Source organism: Helianthus annuus, chromosome 9 (genome assembly GCF_002127325.2).
Source record: "Helianthus annuus cultivar XRQ/B chromosome 9, HanXRQr2.0-SUNRISE, whole genome shotgun sequence".
NCBI classification, from domain to species: Eukaryota; Viridiplantae; Streptophyta; class Magnoliopsida; order Asterales; family Asteraceae; genus Helianthus; species Helianthus annuus.
This window is the reverse complement of record NC_035441.2, coordinates 142,221,823-142,241,263: the sequence shown is the minus strand read 5'-3', so window position 1 is coordinate 142,241,263 and position 19,441 is coordinate 142,221,823. Positions and strand designations below refer to the sequence as shown.

At 39.9% G+C, this 19,441-nt stretch overlaps 1 protein-coding gene across 1 annotated transcript; it reads left to right on the top strand.

Annotated features, from left to right (window-relative positions):
• The first annotated feature begins 505 nt into the window (after nucleotides 1-505).
• Nucleotides 506-1,359, top strand: LOC118481791. Its single transcript, XM_035977060.1, has 3 exons — nucleotides 506-732; nucleotides 777-1,131; nucleotides 1,258-1,359. The coding sequence occupies exons 1-3, from the start codon at nucleotides 506-508 to the stop codon at nucleotides 1,357-1,359; spliced, it is 684 nt and encodes a 227-aa protein (XP_035832953.1).
• Nucleotides 1,360-19,441: the final 18,082 nt, after the last annotated feature.

Below are 19,441 nucleotides of genomic sequence, written 5' to 3'. Positions count from 1 at the left end.
GTAATCAAAGCCCAAGGTTATCAATAAAGTGTTCGGTTCAAGCTTGGTCGATCGTCCGGTAAGAATTAATTAATTATTTTAGTAGATTTTATCTTATGTAAGAAATGAGATGTGAATTAATGTGCATGGGAAGAGCGTATTAACACACTCAAACCCGGAAAGTGCACCAAATGTGAACGGTTAAAGCAAGTTACGAACTTGGCTAAACCAAAGCAAATAAAGTTATGTTATAAATGAAATGTTTAATGATTAATGTAAACATTTCAGTTTCAAGATGATGGAAAGAAACGATGATGATCCGGTGCCGACAAGCACCGAAAAAATGAAAGAGATAATTGCCGAAGAAGTGGGGAAGGCAATTGAAGGTAGTCTATCCGGGTTTATAGACAAAATACTAAACCCGGTGTTATCACTAGTCGAAGAACGAGTCAAATGGTTGGAAGATAGTGTCAACCTTATAAAAGAGAAATTGGGAGAACGTAAAGGATGTTCATAAAAAGAGTTTATGGCGTGTAAACCGCCAATCTACAACGGGGAGGTCGACCCGATAATATGCCAAAGATGGTTAAGCGATGTTGAAGGAGTGTTTGAAAGGACCCATTGTGACGTAAGTGACTTTGTTGCTTACGGAACAGGTCAGTTGAAAGGTCAAGCCAAAGATTGGTGGGACAATAAAAAGAAGGAAATAGGAGCCGAAGCGGCAAGGGTCATGACTTGGGATGAGTTTTTAAGGTGCCGTTCCTTAAACACCATAGTCCCAAAGCGGTTATTAACAGGATCAAGGAAGAATTCATCCAGTTAAGACAAAAGGGTGAAACAATCGATAAGATCACGGGCATCTTTATGGATAAGTTGAGATTCTGTGACGAGTTAGTCACCACTAAAGAACAGAAGATATATTATTATTATAACATGTTGAGCGCTAAATACCGGGAGTTCATGACTCCATCAAAGTACGAAACCCTCACGGAGATCATTAACACCGCCCGGGAGCGGGAGATCGAGTTGAAGAAGCAGATTGAGAGGGGCGAGCGAAGGGCACAGGATGTGAATCCAAGCCCTACAAAGAAAGCTCGAATTGTTGAATCGGGAAAGAAGGCGGATGTAAAACGCGGGTCGCCGAGTTGCAAGGTGTGTGGAAAGGGGCACAAGGGTGAGTGCCGCTTCGAAGACAAGCCGTGTCCTATATGTGGGAAGACGGGACACACTGCATCGTTATGTCCGGGATAGGTTTCCGTTTGCTATAAATGTTATCAGCCCGGCCACAAAAAGTCTGAATGCCCAGACTTAGTTGGAAAGAGAGACATTAAAGAATCTCCAACAGAAGCTCCAAAGGAGAAGGCTATGTTGGAACCTTGAGGTTTATACATAGAGAGATACTAAAGTTTAGGGTTGGTCTTGTAATGTTTAACATGTTAGTTTGGGTCGCATATATGTAATGGGTCTTAGGTGATCTCGAGTGGGCCTAGGGATGGTCTCGACCCATCCTGGTTATTATATAAGTAAACCCTCATTATGTTTAGAGGGTTGATCAGTTGGTTGAAAGTTAGAGGCTACTCGAGATCCTGTGCTTGTCTTGTATCAGTCATCGGTTAAAGGTGAATGCAAGAAAGTGTTTTGATTTACTTATTGTGTTTATTTTACTTTATAGTTTTCTTGAATCCGCTTGTGTTTAGTTTCCGCACTTACACAAGTTAACGTTGATATCATTGAAAGATCCTCTAGGGTTTTACAATTGGTATCAGAGCCAAGAAATCAAGTCTTGGTTCGGTTTTGATATCATTCAGATTCAAGAGGACATTACTTGTTACTGATCTTGTTTGCTAGTGTGTTTTACAGAATTTTCGTATTATTAGTCATTCGGATTCAAACTGTTCTTCACGAATCTTGATTAAAGTTGCTGATTTTGGTTTGTGATTCGTTGAGAAAGGTGTTTGCTGAATTATCGGAAGTTTGGAAGCAGCTGAAAATCAGGAATCACAGTTATTTTTATCTCACAAGTCTGTTTTGCAGGGTCTCGATTCACATTCAGCCCAGTCTCGACTCAAGCTTCATCGGTCTCGAGTGCTTAATTCTTCCGTCTCGAGTAGTTATCATCAAGGTCTCGACTCGCAACCATTTGTGGTCTCGAGACATCATTTGTTGGTCTCGACTTGCAACATCGTTGGTCTTGAGTAATCAATTTCCTAGTTTCGACTCGGAATCAGCTTCTCAATTCACTGGTCTCGACTCGCAACGTCATTTGCAACGTCATTCAGATTTTGAACTTTGGACTCTTGGACTCTTGAACTTAAATAATTAATTAATCAGTAAATTAATTAAGTAATTGAGTAACCATGACTGCAAGTAATCAAAATGTTGACTTGGTAGCTATGACTAAGCATCAAGAACTGGATTCCATCATTGGAACCACCACTCGTGTTCCTAGGTTGTTAGATGGAAATGACTTCCCTGAGTGGAAATGGCGTTTCGAAAAACATGTTATGGTCAATGATGCAAAAATTTGGCGAAGTATTCTTAGAGGGCCAAGAGAAATTATGATGGAGAGTCCTACTGATGCTGGTGTGAAAGTGAAAAAGCCTGTTGAACAGTATACTGAAGAAGAATTCAAAATTGTTGAAGAAGATGATATGGCATTTTCTTACCTGACCATGGCTTTGGGACCAGACGTTGCTATTGGTTTTTGCACTTGCAAATCTGCAAAGGAATTGTGGGAATCATTAATAGATGTCTATGAAGGTAATGAAGATATGAAAGAGAGTCGTAGAAATCTGCTGAGCCAAAATTTCAACAATTTTAACCATATATATGGAGAGACTGTCGATAATCAAATTCAGAGATTCGTTAAGTTGATTACTCAAATGCAGATGGAGGAAATGCCCACGTCAAATGCTTCAACTAATAGACAGCTTCTAAATGCTTTACCTAAAAGTTGGGATCATCACGTTGCAATGATCAAGAAAACCAAGGATCTAGCAAGGTGTAGTTTATCCGAAATGATTTCTCACATTAAAGCATGCGAGCTAGACGATAAACATAGAGAAACGAATTACAAGAATAGTATGATAGCCGCTGGATTCACTGTAACACCCTCCACATCGAGCAATAACACTACTCTTATGTCTCACACTGGTTTTCAAATGTTCAGCAACTCTGCTTCTGCTAAAGCTGCTCCTACTTCATCAAATGCATACTACTCTGGAACTCCAGCACCTGCTGCTGCTGCTGCATCACCTTCTGCTAATGCTACTGCTGCTGCATCGTCAACTCTCACTGCAAAGAACGAGATGATTGCCTTCTTCTCGCAACTGTCAAAAGAAAATATATAGCTGCTTCTGTCATAAATTGCTTGAATGCTTTTGTTGCAGGTAAACTTGATCCTCCAAAGTTTTCTATGGATGACTTAGATCAAATTCATCCCGAAGATGTAGAAGAAATGGATATAACCTGGCAGATGGCTATGGCAGCATTTAGAGCCAAAAATTTTGTGAGAAAAACCGGGAGAAACAAGTGGCAAGGTCTTACCTTTACTGGACCCACAAAAATGCCATTTGAGTTTTGTTGCTACAATTGTCATGAACCAGGTCATTTGGCTAGAAACTGTACCAAACCTAGGGTCAATAGTGAACAAACTCCAGCCCAACCTGCTTCACCTAATCGAGAGAGAGCTCTTGTGACCACATCGAGTATGTCTGCTAATGCGGCTGCCAGTGGAAGTCCCCAACCCTTGGGATTAGCTCAAACCTTGGTGGTTCAGCCTGGTATCAATTTTGATTGGAATTCGGAAATTAAGCGACTGAACATCTTAGCTCTAGAAAATCAAGCTGATTCAAGCAACATTGCTTTCATGGCCTCAGATGATCAAGTTTCTGTATCTGAGGATGAGACTTCAGCACCTGAGGAGGAGATTTCAGCTGAAACCTTGCTTTCATGACTCAGATTCTTTCAGCTCCAGTCAAAGGTCTCACCAAAGAAGAGGTAATTTCTGTTTTCTGTACTCCTGAATGTAGAGAACGAGTTGAAGCCTATAGAATACACAACGCTGAGCTAATTGAAGATTATAATGACATTAAAAGAAATAATTTCACTTTAGCTAATAATGAAAAACTTTTTAAAGAGAAAATCGACGCTCAGCGAAAAGACATCATCCAACTCAAGGATGATGTAAGTGTAAAAACAGCCCAACTCTTATATGTTCAAGAAAAATTATGCACTGTGACTAAAGAACTGGAAGATATCAGAGATAGATATAAAATAAATGAACTCAATATTAAAAAATTTGATTCTTCCAGCAAATTAGTAAAAACCCTGTGTGATCAACTGCTTGCTTACAAGAAAAAGAAAGGGTTGGGATTAGGTTTTAATCAGGCTCCTCCTCCGTATAATGACAATTATACTTACTTACCTATGACTGAGGAGGAGATGATGAATGAAAGCAAAATGACTTATGGTCCCAAAAACAACAAGTCATCTGTTAATGTCAGACCTGTCGAAAAACAGGTGGTTCAACCAGTTTGTTTTGTGTCCAAGGGTACTTTTGATCCTAACATTTCTTCATCATGTGCAGATGAAGTACCTGAAGTGAGGTGGGGAGATATGTTTGGGAATGAACAAACTTTAGATTCTGATTTCTCTAAATCTACTTTTGATAAAACTGATTCTGGTTGTGTGTTTAGACAATCGTTTTTGAACTCGTTTCATAGTTATGTTTCATCTTCTTTTGGGCCTGATGTTTTGGGCAAAACTGTGAATGCTTGTGATGAAACTTTGAATAATGTGTGTGATGATGGATGTTTTTCAGTGGCTGAAAATTGTGATTCTAATGTTTCTAACTCTTCAGCTGATGACAGTGTGACAGGTGAGGTCCCTCAGGACGCATTCAGTGAAACCACTGAAACTTCTTCTCAAGAAAATCAACAGTGTTCTGATTCTTCTTCTGAATCGGTCTCAGTGGATGTCCCTAATGTCGAACCCAGTGGGACCCTATTGGAAACCGAGGTTGAAAAGCAACCATTATCAAACTCAGATGATACATGTGTTGATGAAATATGTGTTGATGAAGTTTCAACATCTTCCAAGATTAAAACTGAATCTGATTTTCAAAAGGAAGAAGTGGTTGTTTTAAATGAAAAATTGCAAGAAAAGGTTTCTGAAGAGAAAATTAAAACGGAATCTGAAACATCTTTTCAAAATGGTTCTGATAAAGTTATAAACAAAGATAAATCTAATCCATCTGAATCTCATACTTGTGCCAGTGCTAGTTCTGATCAACAGGTACCTAAATGCTCAGAAAAGGCACAAGTTAACCAAGCAAGAAACATCAATCAAGCTCATTCTTCTAAACCCAACAGATACACATTTTATATGAAGCATCAAAACTTCCACACATTGAAACGTCAAACATGTTTCAATTGTGGAGTTGCTGGACACATCGCCAGAAATTGTGTTCATCTCCCAAGTGTGCAGTCTAAAAATAAATATACACAAAATCAGAAAGTCAAGCCAAACCGATATCGTTATTCAGAGTCAGTGACGAGTGAAAAGTCTAAGACAATGAGGAATAACTATCGTAAGGCTAAACCTTCTGATCAAGATTGGAATGCAGCCAAACGTAAAAATCAAAATCAACAAAAGAATTTTCGAAAAAATCAATATAAAGCGTTTGGTAACTATAATTCTAAATGGTCAAATAAGCATTGGAAACCTAAAGCTAAGGCCACGCAATCCAATTTGTCTCATACATCTCATCAAAATTCTGCCATTAAAAATCCTTTGAAATTCTTAAATAAAGATAATTTGGTGTGGCAGAGAGTGACTTACTTTGATGCACAAGGGAAACCCAGATCCACTATGGGCTGGGTTCCTAAATCTAACTGATCCCGCTAATCGTGTAGGAACAGCTGTGGAGGACTACCGTGCGCCTCTGGTACATGGATAGTGGCTGTTCCAGGCATATGACGGGAGACTTGTCTCAACTGGTCAATGTAAAAGAATTTGACGGTGGATATGTCTCTTTTGCGGGAGGAGAATTAGGAAGAATCACGTTGAAAGGAACAGTGAAAAACGACGTTTTAAGCTTCGAAAATGTGAATTATGTCCCAGAACTGAAACACAATCTGTTAAGCATTTCACAGATTTATGATCGAGGAAATTTGGTCCATTTTACTAAGAAAGGCTGCCATGTGTTGAAGCCAGGGATCGTGATTCCTGAAGATTGGTTTTTGATGACAGCCGAGAGACGGGGAAATGCTTATGTCATTGATATGAACAAGAAGCCGTGTGAAGAAATTACTTGTCTGTTTTCGAAGATTTCAGAACATGATGGTTTATTGTGGCATCGTCGCCTTGGACATGTGAATATGAAGAACTTGAATCGACTTGCCAAAGGTCAACTGGTCCGTGATCTACCAATCAAAGATTTTATGTTGGTAGGAAAGTTTGTTGCTTGTGCAAAGGGAAAAGCTCATCGGAAGCCTCATAAATCCAAGCCTACACCCTTAACCAAAGCTGTGCTTGAATTACTTCATATGGATCTATTTGGTCCTGTGAATGTGTTAAGTATTGGCAAGAAGGCTTATTGTCTGGTGATAGTCGATGATTATTTATGCTACACCTGGGTGTACTTTCTAAGTCACAAGAGTGAGGTTGCGGGTTTGATCAAACAATTTATTACACTGGCGGAAAATCAAGCCAGTACGAAAGTGAAGGCTATTCGATCAGACAATGGGACGGAATTCAAAAATGTCACCATGGATACATTCTGTGCTGAAAAGGGAATTGATCAACAGTACAGTGCACCACGAACTCCACAACAAAATGGAGTGGCTGAAAGACGAAATCGTACTCTTATAGAGGTTGCGCGTACTATGCTGGCCGATTCGAAGCTTCCTAGTTTCTTCTGGGCTGAAGCTGTTAGCACGGCCTGTTACGTCCAGAATCATGCTTTAGTAAACAAACGTCATATGAAAATTCCTTATGAGATTCTGGAAGGACGTAAACCTTCGATTTCACACTTTCGCATCTTTGGTTGTCCATGTGTGTTACTACTTATGGACGCTAATGGAAAGTTTGAAGTCAAAGGGGACGAGTGTTACTTTGTTGGATATGCTAAAGGTTCAGCCTATAGAGTATACAACAAGGTAACTAAAAGGGCCGTCGAGTCGTGCAACATTGAATGGCTAGAAGAAAATGCTACGGACGCTAGAGTTGGACCAGATTGGTTATATGATTATGCTGAATTATTTAAATCGTTTAACATTTTGTCAAGTGTCCCTACAGCTGCAGGTGTGTCTATGCCCAAACAACCGCTGTCCTTTGGTGATAGTGAAGAAGAAGAACAGGCTGAAGGAAGTTCAAGAAATCATACCATTGACCCACCAAGAATGGTTTTCACTCGAAAACCTACGCCTCAACAAATGTCTCATCAATCCCCTGAAGGTGCTTCATCACGCGGTGCTACTTCTAATGGACCAGGATCTGTACTATTTCCTGAATCTATTCCTGAAGACTGCGTAGTTACAACTCCTTTAGTTCATCATACTGTAGCACCTGATGAGGGGGAGACTAGCGACACCATTGATGATAATCAAAATGCTTCTACTGAAGACGAGACCGTACCTGACATGGCAATTCCTACGAGTGTCCAACGAAATCACCCTATAGGAAATGTGATTGGTCCTGTAAATGCCGGAGTTTTAACCAGGAGCCAATCAGGGACCATCAATACATGTTTATACTCTTGCTACATCTCACAAATAGAACCTAAAACTGTTGATATAGCTTTGCAGGAACCAGGTTGGGTAGATGCTATGCATGAAGAGCTGAACCAGTTTGAGAAGCTTGGAGTATGGAAACTTGTCGAGTTGCCGAAAGGAAAGCGCAAGCTCGGAACCAGATGGGTATTCAGAAACAAGCAAGATTCTGCAGGGGTTATTGTTTGAAATAAAGCTCGTTTGGTGGTTCAGGGTTTTCGACAAATAGAGGGTCTGGATTATGATGAAGTGTATGCTCCGGTTGCCCGACTTGAAGCCATCCGGATCTTCTTAGCTTACGCGTCGTATATGGGGTTCACTGTGTATCAGATGGACGTCAAGACAGCGTTTCTCTATGGAGATGTGAAGGAAGAAAATTTTGTTGAGCAGCCACCAGGTTTCATTCATCCATATCATCCAGAATATGCCTACAAGCTTGACAAAGCGTTATATGGATTGCACCAAGCTACCACGAGCTTGGTATGCAACTCTAACTGAGCATCTTCTGGCTCATGGGTACACACGTGGCACGATAGACCAAACTCTGTTTATCAAGAGAGTGGGCAAGGATCAGATCTTGGTTCAAATTTATGTCGATGATATTATCTTCGGATCCACAAGTGAGGAGCTTTGCAAGGAGTTTGAGAGAGTTATGAAAAAGAAGTTTGAGATGAGTGCTCTTGGGGAAATGACACTTTTTCTGGGTCTACAAGTCAAACAAAATTCTCAAGGCATTCTCATTCATCAAGGGAAGTATGTGGATGATGTGCTAGCGAAATTTAAGCTTGCAGATGCAAAATCGACTGAGACACCAATGGCAGAGAGACCATTATTGACTGAAGATGAAGAAGGATCCCCTGTTGATCAACGTCTTTATCGATCTATGATTGGGTCGTTGATGTATCTGACAGTAAGCCGTCCAGACATTATGTTTGCTGTCTGCAACTGCGCGAGATATCAGGCTAATCCTAAACTTCTCATCTCACTGCTGTTAAACGAATCTTTCGGTACCTTAAAGGCCGACCTAGGTTTGGTCTATGGTATCCGAGGGATTCCAATTTTGATCTGTTTACGTTTTCTGATAGCAACTTTGGAAGCACTGATAGTGACAGGAAATCTACATCAGCTGGATATCAATATCTGGGTGACAGGCTCATTTCTTGGCAATGCAAGAAACAACAAACGGTGGCGATTTCCACAGCTGAAGCTGAGTATGTTACCGCCTCTGCGTCTTGCTCTCAAGTGGTGTGGATGCAACATCAATTGCAGGACTACGGTTTGACTTATCTCAATACTACTATTTACTGCGATAATGATGCTGCTATTCAAATTGTTAAAAATCATGTTTTTCACTCCAAAACCAAGCACATTGACATAAAAGTTCATTTTATTAGAGACTGCTTTGACAGAGTCTTATTAAACTGGAGCAAATCGATACAGATGCAAATGCTGCCGATTTGTTTACAAAACCTGTCAGCAGCTCAAAATTCAAAGTGCTTGTTGATTTTCTGAAAATGATCTGGTATACCGACTGAGCATGGTTATTTGTTTAAGTAAATTTGTTCATAAACTTTTCTATTCTTAGGTAGTTTTTATTTATGCACAAATTTAGGGGGAGAAATTTCTAAAAAAAATTGAAAAATACAAAAACATTTAAAAAAATTAAAAAAATCCAAAAAGAAACATTGCATGACTGGGAAATGAAATGAATTTTCACATCATGGTCAAGGGCTGACTCATGTAAGACCAGTATCGAAATAGTTTGACTCTAGTATGATGTGTTGGTAGGCTCTATCCTTAAGACTGGAAGCATTGACTGTTTCTGTTCAGAACTAAATTAATACATGACCTCAGGAAAGAAAATCACTTGGAATTAGCTCATTTCTATTTGAATGTTTGTATGTTGTCCCGATACACACAATTTTGGTCTGACTCTGAAATTTTCTCTGAAAAACTCGTGTACCTCCTCTGCTGCATCCAGATACATGCTGACCTGGAGGTGCTAGGCAACGTTAGCTTCTGCTGCATCCAGATACATGCTGACCTAGCTGTACGTTGTCGCACTGTAGATCAATTTAACACCCGAAAGAGGCCCTCAAGTGCCCAAATGAAACCCAAGAAACCTATATCAAATTGAGAAAATCTCATTTGATTTGTATATTATACCATTTCTGCTTAAGATCTATTATGTTCTCTTCTCAATCTATTCCCAGTTAAAATTTCAGAAATATGGATTGGACTTGTGAAATATGTGGTAGGGAAGATACTTGCATGATAGAGTGTGCTGTTTATATTTTCGGGATCTGATTAGTATTTGTTTGAGGGTTCATTGTTAAGAAATCAAACATGATAAAATTTGTTACAGGCAGTTATATGGAAAAGGTCTAGGGAAATGAGTTTAGAAGGACAAATATACTGGCAATCGTCTAGATCATTCATTAGTAGATCAGTGTTGATAAGTGTTGTCAAGCCCGAAACCTGTGATTTGATCCCTGAGCAATTATGATATTTCCTCATTTTATTTTCGTAAATAATATTTTGATATTATTTGTTTTTATGTTTGTAGGTTTTGTTTTCATAAAAACATGCTCAGGAAGTTGAAGGGTTATTTTAGAAAAGTTTGAATTTTAATTGGATTGCTAAAATAATTAAATTTTTATAAATCCAAGTGCAAACTGATGTGTGGTCTCGAATCGAGACGGTGGTCTCGGCCCAAACTACGGGTCTCGTACCAGTATAGAAGCCCGGCCCACTCTCCTATATATAAAAGGTGGTCTCGAGTCGAGACCTCATTTGTTCTCGAAATCATAAAAGGTCAGTTCATATTCTCTCTCTCTTTCCGGTGACTTGTTGGTTGATTCCGGTGTCGTTCACGTGTTTCAAAGCTTTCTCAGATCTCGTTTCATCAAGATTGAAAGGTATTATGATATGTTGTTAAAGGTTTTTGCAGATTGTTTGAAGAATAGTTGAAGATTTGTTGAATATTTGAATGAGATGAAGAACCCTAATTGTGATCTTATGTTGGTCTTCAAAGAAATCATGGGGTGTTTATGGTGTTTGATCCAAAACTCAGTTGATTAAAGTTGTTTGTGGGGCTTCGACTAGGGTTGCGACTGAACACATGTGATGACTCGAGACTTAAAGTTGCGAGTCGCAACCTCGTCTGTCTCGATTGAGGTCTCGACTCAAAGTTGATGGTCTCGACTGAGGTCTCGGCTTAAGTTAACTCAGTCTCGACTGAGGTCTCGACTCGAAACCTCATGGTCTCGACTCGAAACCTCATAGTCTCGAGTTGATTCATGTGTGTTACCAACAACCTATGTTTTGACTGCTGATTCAGTGTGACCTGTTTTTGAATTAAGTTGACTATATTTTATTCTCATGTCTTTATGCTTAATGTTTCCGTTTGGTGTAGGATATGGACTTAAAATTTATCTCAACGCACAATCAAGCAGGTTATCTAGCTCCACCCCCAGAGAAGCACAAGAGGATGTTTACATCTTTAATCAAGGGACTGAACAATTGCAGGATAGCTCATGCACTTCGGGAAAATCCTGTTATCTACGAGAGTCTTATTCAAGATTTCTGGAAGACTGCAAGTTTTGATGCCCTTGGAGCTGAAGGAAAGGGAGCTTTAATTGCTGAGATTCAAAAGAAAACTATTACTGTAACTGAGCAGATGATAAGGGAGATGCTACAGTTCAACGACCAGGAAACTGATCCTATTGAGCTTCCAACAGGAACTGTGGAAGCTATTCTGCCAAGATTAAGTTATGAAGGAAAGTACCCATCGTTAGTGAAGAAATTTGTGCATCCTTATTGGCGTCTGTTAGTGCACATGTTTATTCTCTGCATGACAGAAAATCGAGGAGGCACTGATCAATTGAACATTACTCAGTCTGTTGCTCTTACCTGTCTAATAACTAATGAACCTTTTAATTACTCGAAGTACATATTTGAAGGCATGAAGAGAAATGTGACAGAAGTTCGAAAGGACAAGTTTCTGATGTATCCAAGATTTTTGCAGATGATTCTAAATGCTCGTTATCCAGATTTGGTGAGATCTGGAGATACTTTGGAGTTGAAGCCTATGGGTCCTGCTTGCTTTGGAGCTCTCACTCCGAAAAAGGGTACTGAAAAGAAGTTTGAAGGTTTAATTCCTCTGGAGAAATTTGGTCAGTTTGCTGAGACTGAGGATGTAGTTGCTGATCTAGTAATAGTACAACCCGTTCCTGTAAATGCAATGATTGCTGAAGAGCATGATGTTCAGGGTGCTGTTGATGATGAGCCTGAGACAGAGATTTTAACAATCAACTCTGACGATGAGGGCATAGAGATTATGTGTGATTCGGGAGATGATGAAGAGCTTCCTCCTGAAAAAGAAGCTGATGCTGCTGTTTCTACTATTCCGTCTGTGATTACTGCTGAAAATTTGGCTTTGCTATTAAAGTCTGTGACTGATAAGATGGGAAATCCTCCTTCCAATCTTACAGTATTAAATGAAGAGCCTAGTGAGAACCCAAAGGATCCTGATTCATTGCCTTTGAAGCGGAAAATGAGGGATCCTCGACTCGGAATGTATGTTGAGCAAAACAAAGATCAACCGGTGTGCGCTGCTGAAGATGATGGTGGTTTATATGACTTCGATTTTTGTAACACCCCAAAAACGGGTTTGGTAATTTAGACCCGGTTACTATTAAGAAACGGGTAAGGTACCGTTAATGAGAAAAGTTAACCTGAAAAATGGGGATTTATTAGGAATAGTTAACTTAGTTGATTATTGGTCTCGTTAGTAGTAAGGGAAGAGTTGAAGCCTTATTTAATTAAAACGAAACGTGAGGGACCAAAGTGAACAACTTGAAAGTTGTTGTGTTAAAAAGAAACAACACACACACATACACACACATCGTGTGTGTGTGTTCATGAACGAGCAGGAAAGCTCCCATGGAGCCAAAACCCTAAGCTACATCAAAATCACCAAATTGAAAGGCTAAACGAAGCCCAAATTCACAACCGAGCATGAATTAACGATCACCTTCACAAGGGGATCACAAGGTATGTCTTAAAACTTAGATTTGGTAATCTTGTTTGAAGTGGGTTATGATCAATCCATGAAAGTGTATGAAATTAAGCATGTAGAGGTGTTAGAAACACCAAATAGAACTTGTGTTATGAATAATTTCAAGTAATTGGGTGATTTAGAATGAAACCCATTGCATGAGTGTGAAGATGATGATCATGATGAACTTGAAGATGTTATAGTGTAATCTTGTGTTGTATAAGGTGTTGTATGATAGACTAAGATAGTTAAATTTGAAGTGAAATTTATGATTATGAGATTTTGTTTGAATGTGATAGTTCATAAGATGAAATAAGGAGGAACATGCTTAAAACATTTGTACATTATGCTTAGGAAGTAGTACGCACGCCAAGTGTTTGATAAAATGTCTAAAAGACAATAATAAGTGAAATTATATGCAAGTAATGGGTAAACATATATAGTTCATGTGAAGATTATGTAGGGATGATGTCGAGTATGCTTTATGCTTGTTTAAATGGATTAATGATGTTGAGTATGCTTTATGTAGGTCGTGTGTTAGATGTGAATTTGATATGGATGTTCATAAGTATAAGCATACATGCTAATAAGAATGTGAATGTAATGACATGAGTGTATAGGAATCATGTCAAGATGGATGGGAGCGTTGAAGGCTAACGGGCTATGAAGACTCAATCAAATAAGCGAACGCAAATACGGGCGCGCAAGGTAAGTGAATCCCGGACTTACACTTTAGATGTAAAATGTATTGTAGTATGATGATTATTGTGAAAAGTGTGAGAAAGTATGAGACAATGGAAGTAATAAGGTAAGTTTATGGTAAATGAGTCGAAAGTAGTTAAGAATTAGTTTCTATTTAGTATAGGTAAGAAGGAATCTTACGTGATGATGTTGTGCATAAAGATGAAATAAGTAGTTATATGCGTAGGTATGGGTATAATTGTAAGTAAGCAATTGGGACTCATTGGAGAGTATGACTATGAACACGTAAGTATGGAGAATTATGTGTATACAATTTACATGTATAGATGGGTGTGTTTAGGATTTACAAGTAATATGTGTAGAATGTAAATTTGTAAGTACACGTATGGATAGAAAGGGTATGTATGCATGAATTTGGAATTTAGTTATATGTACAATTGAATGAGACTTGTTATGTGTATACATGGATATGTTCGTATGAATGAAATCTAATGATGCTAATCGTTTTCCTATTGAGAATGAGATGGAAATGCAGGTATACTTGTGATGGATGTTGAAGGTAGACACCGAAATCCAATGCGAGTGGTTTAAATGATGGATGAAGGGTCTAACATAAGTGAAAGCATGATATGTCGACGCCTAATTATGCATGTTTAAATTTTATGTATGATGACACCAGTTACTAATAATATGATTGTACGTGGTGTCTGCAGGTTGTACAGAACTGTGAATTCTCATCACGAAGCGTAAGCGGTCGAAGATCGAGTCAAGTCGTGGATTGTACATGTGGGTGCGTGGTCACGTAATTTAATATACGTATGTCAGATTGTATAAAATTATAGAAAGCATTAATGTATTCAATGTAAAAGAGTGATTTAATGTAGTTCTAAGTATGTTAGAATGAATATAATGAAAGAAAAATTTTAAGTTCGTATTTCCGCTGCGACTTTTGGTTAAAACGTGTTGGGGCGTTACAATTTTGAGAAAAGTGTCACTGATACCACCACCTCTACTGAAGATATCTTTGAGTTTAATGCTGATGCTCAAAGAACTGTATTAGAAACCACCACTGCTGATGTTCAAGTTACAAATGTTGGTTCTGATTCTGTTGTTGATGCTATGCCACTCGGTATCTCTGACTCTGCAGGTCCTTCTGGAGTTATTCATGACATGCCCAGCAGTTCAAGTGGTAAGAGACCTGAAGAGCCGTTGAGAATGCCATTTGATGATGATTCAAGTGATGAGGATGAGTTTATTAGCGTGAGGGAGATGAAGAGACGAATGGTTGTGCTTGAGCAAGATTCTATTCATAAAGACGCCAAGATTGTCCAACTTGAAGATACTATAGTGAAGAAGGATCAACAGATTAAACAGCTTCAAGGAGATGTCAGTTTGTTGTTCAATATGGTGTATGATTTACGTGGAAAGTTGGAGAAGAAATTTGGGAATGAATTTTCTGATCCAACAGATGTAGAGAACAGAAGAAAAGCCTTTGATAGAGATGGTGCTGAACGTAGTGCTGCTATGGAAAAATACTTTGAAAGGGTGATTGATCCAGTTGCAGAAAAGGAAAAGGCTGAGAGAATTAAGAAGAAAAGGGAGTTTGTTATACTGAAGAACAAGAATCTTAATCCTGATGATGATGATGCTCAAGCAACTCATCATTTAATGGATGTTGGTGAAACTCTCTATGATAAAGTTGGAAATAGATCTGGTGTGGTTAGCTGGGGATTTGATCATGATCGTAAAAGATGGTGGATAAAAAGAAAGGTTGGTACTGTTGAATGGTACAAGACTCCAGCTCAGTTTCAGACGTTTACAAAGGTTGATTTGACGAACTTGTCTAATTCACCTTATGTGGATGATAAGCCGGGAGGTCGTGGTTATTTGTTTTACGAGAGATTGAAGAGGGAGGTTCTTCGTGGTTTTCCTTCTATGCATACTGCAGAGTCTCTTGTTAAACCAGCTAAAGGCATTCGAGATCCATACACAAACAAGCGAATGAAGATTGTTCACTGGCCCACAACTGACAAGGAGAAGGTGATTCCTTTAGTAAGAAAGATTCCAAAAGGCGCTTTAAAGTCTTTGCATTTTTGGGCTTATGATGAGCGTCTAGGGCAGGCAGTGATTGTTTGTGATGATGATGTGAATTTCCGCTTGGTGGATCATGTTGATTTACTGAATCTTGCTTATGAAGATCTAGAGGTGTTAGCTCAGAATCAAATTAGAGCTACTGAAAAAAATGAAGAAATTGCTAAAGGATGGACTGTAGCTGTTGCTTCAGCCATTCACATTCGCACAAAAGGATTTGGTGGGCTCAAAGATCGTCTGGGTGGTGCTCGTGATAGTTGAAGTCTCAAGACTCTCTATGCATAAACCTGGGGGAGATTGTTGGAACCTTGAGGTTTATACATAGAGAGATACTAAAGTTTAGGGTTGGTCTTGTACTGTTTAACATGTTAGTTTGGGTCGCATATATGTAATGGGTCTTAGGTGATCTCGAGTGGGCCTAGGGATGGTCTCGACCCATCCCAGTTAGTATATAAGTAAACCCTCATTACGTTTAGAGGGTTGATCAGTTGGTTGAAGGTTAGAGGCTACTCGAGATCCTGTGCTTGTCTTGTATCAGTCATCGGTTAAAGGTGAATGCAAGAAAGTGTTTTGATTTACTTATTGTGTTTATTTTACTTTATAGTTTTCTTGAATCCGCTTGTGTTTGCTTTCCGCACTTACACAAGTTAACGTTGATATCATTGAAAGATCCTCCAGGGTTTTACAGGCTAGGTCCTTCCAACTTATCGCGGCTGAAGCAAAGACAGAACCCGATGTGGTCTCAGGTATATTCGCAATAAACTCAATTCCTACACGTGTATTATTTGATACGGGTGCGAATAAATCCTTCGTTTCACACGGATTTATTCGACATCCTTCATTTGTATTGACGAAATTATCTGTGCCCTTAGAAGTTGAAATAGGAGACAACAAAAGTTTTATAGTTTGTAATGTTTGTCGAGGCTGCAAATTAAGCATCGATGACGAGGAATACTTGATAGATCTAATCCCGATGTCGATGGGGGAGTTTCAAGTAGTTGTTGGGATGGATTGGCTATCTCAGCACCAAGCGAAGGTCGTGTGTTTTCGTAAGGAGATAAAGCTAACATCCCCGAGCGGAAAACATGTCACCATCTATGGCGAAAAAGGAGGTAACCCTATAATATGCTCGATGTTGAAAGCTCACAAGCTCATGAAGCACGGATGTAAGGCGTTTATGATATACGCGAATGAGCCCGAGAAAGAGTCACTGAAGATAGGAGACGTACCGGTGGTGCGTGACTTCGAATATGTGTTTCCAGAAGATCTACCGGGGATACCGCCCGAGCGGGAGATAGAGTTCGGAATCGAATTGGTTCCGGGCGCGAAACCCGTAGCAAAAGCGCCGTACTGACTCGCGCCATCGGAGTTACAAGAATTGATGTCACAGATTCAAGACTTGCTTGACAAGGGATTTATAAGGCCGAGCGTATCTCCTTGGGGTGTGCCGGTATTATTTGTGAAAAAGGAAGATGGAAGCATGGGAATGTGTATCGATTACCGGGAGTTGAACAAACTCACGGTAAAGAATCGATACCCGCTTCCGAGAATAGACAATCTATTCGACCAATTACAAGGTGCGAATTGGTTTTCGAAAATCGACCTTAGATCGGGGTATCACCAATTAAAAGTCAAGGAAGAGGATGTACCGAAGACGGCTTTCCGCACGCGATACGGGCATTATGAGTTCCTTGTGATGTTATTCGGGCTGACGAATGCACCCGCGGCTCTCATGGACCTCATGAACCGGGTTTGCAAGCCGATGTTGGATAAATCGGTAATTGTGTTTATCGATGATATTCTGGTGTACTCGAAAAGTGAAGCAGAACATGCACACCACTTACAAGAGGTGTTAGAGACACTCAGACGAGAAAGGTTGTATGCGAAATTCTCTAAGTGTGCCTTTTGGTTACGAGAGGTGCAATTCCTCGGCCACATCATAAGTACCGATGGAATATTGGTAGACCCGTCAAAGATTAAGGTCGTGTCAAGGTGGAATCCCCCGAAGAACCCTTTGGAAATTAGAAGTTTCTTTGGGCTTGCGGGATACTATAGGAGATTCATTCAAGATTTCTCCAAGATTGCGTCGCCGCTAACTAAGTTAACCCGGAAAGAGGAGAAATTCGTTTGGGGTGTCGAACAAGAAAGAGCGTTTCAAACGCTAAAAGAGAAGTTAACTCAAGCTCCGGTATTAACATTGCCGGACGGGGTCGAAGACTTGGTGGTTTATTCGGATGCCTCACTATCGGGGCTCGGATGTGTTTTGATGCAACGGGGGCAAAGTTATAGCTTATGCCTCAAGGCAACTGAAAATACATGAAAAGAAATATCCCACGCACGATCTCGAATTAGCTGCGGTGGTGTTTGCGTTAAAAATATGGAGGCACTATTTATATGGGGTAAAGTGCACCATATTTACCGATCACAAGAGCTTAAAATACTTCTTCGATCAGAAGGAGTTAAATATGGGACAAAGGCGATGGTTAGAAACAGTGATAGATTTTGACTGTGAAATACACTACCACCCCGGAAAGGCAAATGTGGTGGCGGATGCCCTGAGCAGAAAAGCGGACTATGTCCCAATACGAGTAAGGTCGATGCAGCTTGTCGTGACCTCAAGTATACTTGAACGTATCCGAGAAGCGCAAGTAGAAGCAGTGAAATAGGAGAACTGGAAGAAGGAAAGAATAATAGGTCAGTTAAAAGATTTGTCGGATGGAAAGAACGGGTTGAAGACTCGATCCGGAAGAATATGGGTTCCAAATTCTTGTGGGGTTAAGACGCTTCTACTTGATGAAGCTCATAAATCATGATATTCTATTTATCCGGGTGCGACCAAAATGTACAACGATCTGAAGCAAAACTATTGGTGGCCCGGAATGAAGAGGGATGTGGTAAAATACGTGGAAAAGTGCTTGACTTGCTTACAAGTCAAGGCGGAACACCAGAAACCATATGGAAAACTGCAACCTTTGGAAATCCCGGTTTGGAAATGGGAACATATCACCATGGACCTATTGACCAAACTACCTAAAACGATTCGGGGATTCGTTGCTATATGGGTGATTGTGATAGATTGACGAAGAGTGCTCATTTTATTCCTATACGCGAGACATATACTTCGGAAAAGATGTCTGAGGTATATACAAACGAAATAGGGGCACGACATAGAGTACCGGTATCCATTGTGTCGGACAGGGATACCCGGTTTACTTCAAACTTCTGGCGGGAATTTCAAGAATAGATGGGAACGAAACTTTTCATTAGCACTGCCTACCATCCTCAGACGGATGGGCAGAGTGAAAGAACAATACAGACGCTAGAAGACATGTTACGGGCATGTATCATCGACTTCGGCGGAAGTTGGGATGTTTATCTACCTTTGGCCGAATTTTCGTATAACAATAGTTACCATTCGAGCATCGGTATGGCACCTTATGAGATGCTATATGGTAGGAAGTGCAGAACCCCGGTGTGTTGGGGTGAAGTAGGGCCACGTGAACTGGCCCACAAGGATGTTGTCCAGGCCACTAATAAGAAAAGTGACTTGGTTCGAGCTCACTTGAAAGCGGCCCAAGATAGGCAAAAATCTAATGCCGATAAAAGACGAAACCAATTGAATTCCAGGTGGGCGACATGGTTATGCTCAAGGTTTCCCCATGGAAGGGCGTTATCAGGTTCAAAAAGAGAGATAAACTAAGCCCGAGGTTTATCGGGCCATTTAAAATCATTGAATTGGTTGGCAAGGTAGCTTATCGCCTTGAGCTACTGGAAGAGTTGAGTGGAATACATGGCACATTTCATGTACCCCAGTTGCGAAAATGTCTAGCGGAGGAAA

What these genes read in the sequence shown, in the direction of transcription:
- LOC118481791 (XM_035977060.1), top strand. Translation starts at nt 506, where the DNA reads ATGGCGTGTAAACCGCCAATCTACAACGGGGAGGTCGACCCGATAATA. An exon ending in ACTTGGGATGAGTTTTTAAG is followed by an intron (nt 733 to 776) that starts GTGCCGTTCCTT and finishes GGTTATTAACAG; the next exon opens with GATCAAGGAAGAATTCATCC. An exon ending in GCGGGTCGCCGAGTTGCAAG is followed by an intron (nt 1,132 to 1,257) that starts GTGTGTGGAAAG and finishes AAATGTTATCAG; the next exon opens with CCCGGCCACAAAAAGTCTGA.